Raw genomic sequence first — 2,436 nt, 5'->3', positions numbered from 1 at the left:
TGACCTAGTCACACCTTATAAGGTGTGACGAGCCTTGGCCTTTTCTGTTGCTGTCTCCAGTGGAGAGCAGCAGTAACCACTATCTCTAAAAGGCTTATTTATTATTACTATTTTATTTTTAGTTTTTAAATGCAAATCAAATCTGAATTTGTTGTGGATTGTTTTAGAACTACTGTCCGTCTTCGGTCTAAAAGCCCCACGCTGAACTCATGCCCATTGCCTCGGATCTTGAAAGGATTGATATGTTTTGCAACAGATACATTGCAGAAGCAGATGATGAAGTGCAATAAATTATGTTGCATTATTTATTTATTAAATGTGGAGCAAATAACATTAAATATCTTTGTAAATCGATACACAGCATGTTACGATAATCAAAAACCTTAGTCTCTCTCAGAAGTTGTTGTATGTGTGTTACTTACGCTTGATGTAGAGACGGAAGGTGCCCTCCTTCACAACAGCCAAGCCCATCATTAGCTCATCATCAGAGGAGAAAGCAATCAAGTCACCATCCTCATCTAGAGACAAAGCCCAGGAAAAGCCATGGTTATTACTGTCCATATTAGATTTTGGCTCATTTATTGTATGTATACTCTGCTGTTGTCCTTCCCTGGATGTTATTTCATGGTAATTTAATAGCATTATAATACTCACATAGCTTTGCATTGGGGTGTATCAATAAGCAATAAATCAATAAGTTATTTCACAGTATATTATTTCGTGTACCATTTGACTTTAAAGAGGTTTATTTTCCTAAAGCTGCCCAAGCTGTGTCTAATGTCACTCATTTCATTTTCTTCAGATAGTTAAATAAAACAACTTTGTAATATTAATAATGAGAAACGACAATTATTGTATGTTTGCATGTACAATAGACTACATTCATTAAAAAAATAAAAATTGCAGAATTAAAAACTGTCTTACCTTTGTAGTACATTTGAAAGGGCACAGTCCTGAGACCGAGAAAAACATCGAGCACTTTCAGCTTCAAATACTCAAAACTTGTCGAGACATCCTGATCCACGCCAAAGCGGCGGATCTCCTTGTGGCAGTCGTCCTTACCGATAACATACGCTTTCACTGTCATCGACATTGTGGCGAGAAATAGCGTGTAAAAGCGAGCCTCTGGGTTGTGTTGCGCAGCAGAAAACAGGTTTCTTGAACACGGGACTTCCGTATTTATGCCTGAGCGTCATATGCAAATGAAGCGGCGGATCAGCCAATCGTTGAGGCGAGCTGCAGCAACAGAGTCCAGGTTGAGTTGACTCTGATCACGTGAGTCACATTTGGAAACAACAGAATGGATTGAGAGCATCTGAGCAGTGATATGGCAATATGTGCGGGCAAATCATCATCTTTAAGGCCCAAACGACCACAATAAACGTGTAATAATATTGTGATATGTCACTGTAATTCCTCACTTTTTACAAGTGGTAGCTACATTTCTTGTGTGTTGATTTTGAGACAGGGAATGTCACAAAACTCTCTCTTGCTTCTGCTATAGAACAATATTGAAGATTTTTCCACATATATCCATGTACTTGAATATGTATATACTTAATCTGATGGATTTGTTTAGCTACAGCTGAGTCAGTGACTAAGCATGCAATCTGGATCCCCATTACACAAGCTGGTGAGTCTGATATGGTTGGTAGGAGGGTGTTGTAATTCTGCTACAGGTGCTAGCTAATACACTGCTGTGTCATCATGAACGAGGGTTAGCATGGCTCCCTGACGTACTATGAACAAACTTTAAGCTTAAGAATTCATGAAGGATTCTCCGTCATCATTTCGAATCCATATAAAAACTTAAGAAATATATTTTGTATATTTGTGTATAGCCTATAACGCCATACTAGACATGTCTGTGGACTTGCCATGAATTAAAAAAAAAAAAAAGTTAATAACTGACAATGGTATTCATGTATGAATTAACATTTGTTTATAATTATACTTATACTATTTATAATGATAATATTTTACTAATACTACTAGTAATAATAATAAGTATTATTCTTTTAATAAATAATATGGTTGGTAGGAGGGTGTTGTAATTCTGCTACAGGTGCTAGCTAATACACTGCTGTGTCATCATGAACGAGGGTTAGCATGGCTCCCTGACGTACTATGAACAAACTTTAAGCTTAAGAATTCATGAAGGATTCTCCGTCATCATTTCGAATCCATATAAAAACTTAAGAAATATATTTTGTATATTTGTGTTTAGCCTATAACGCCATACTAGACATGTCTGTGGACTTGCCATGAATTAAAAAAAAAAAAAAGTTAATAACTGGTTATTAAGGAAACTACAGGCCTATATTTAGCTTACTGAACAATTGTTAAGCTAAAGAATGCATGTCCATCATGATTTCAAAAATCATGCGAATCAACTTACTCATATATTTTGTGTGTATTTTATATATATATATATAT

General features: G+C 35.9%; 1 protein-coding gene across 1 annotated transcript in view; it reads right to left on the bottom strand.

Moving 5' to 3' along the window:
* Positions 1-1,209, bottom strand: part of LOC107578690 (sequestosome-1-like) — a 5,400-nt gene extending 4,191 nt beyond the window's left edge. Inside the window, exons 1-2 of the mRNA XM_016264620.1 lie at positions 925-1,209; positions 423-518 (exon numbers count right to left, since the gene is read on the bottom strand). Coding sequence (XP_016120106.1) covers positions 423-518; positions 925-1,093 — 265 coding nt within the window. The 5' untranslated portion in view covers positions 1,094-1,209. The remainder of the gene's footprint in view (positions 1-422; positions 519-924) is intronic.
* Between the last annotated feature and the right edge of the window lie 1,227 nt (positions 1,210-2,436).

Source organism: Sinocyclocheilus grahami, unplaced genomic scaffold (assembly GCF_001515645.1).
Source record: "Sinocyclocheilus grahami isolate Dianchi unplaced genomic scaffold, SAMN03320097.WGS_v1.1 scaffold11514.1, whole genome shotgun sequence".
In the NCBI taxonomy this organism is placed as follows: domain Eukaryota; kingdom Metazoa; phylum Chordata; class Actinopteri; order Cypriniformes; family Cyprinidae; genus Sinocyclocheilus; species Sinocyclocheilus grahami.
The sequence above is the reverse complement of the archived record's forward strand: the minus strand, read 5'-3'. Positions and strand labels throughout refer to the sequence as shown.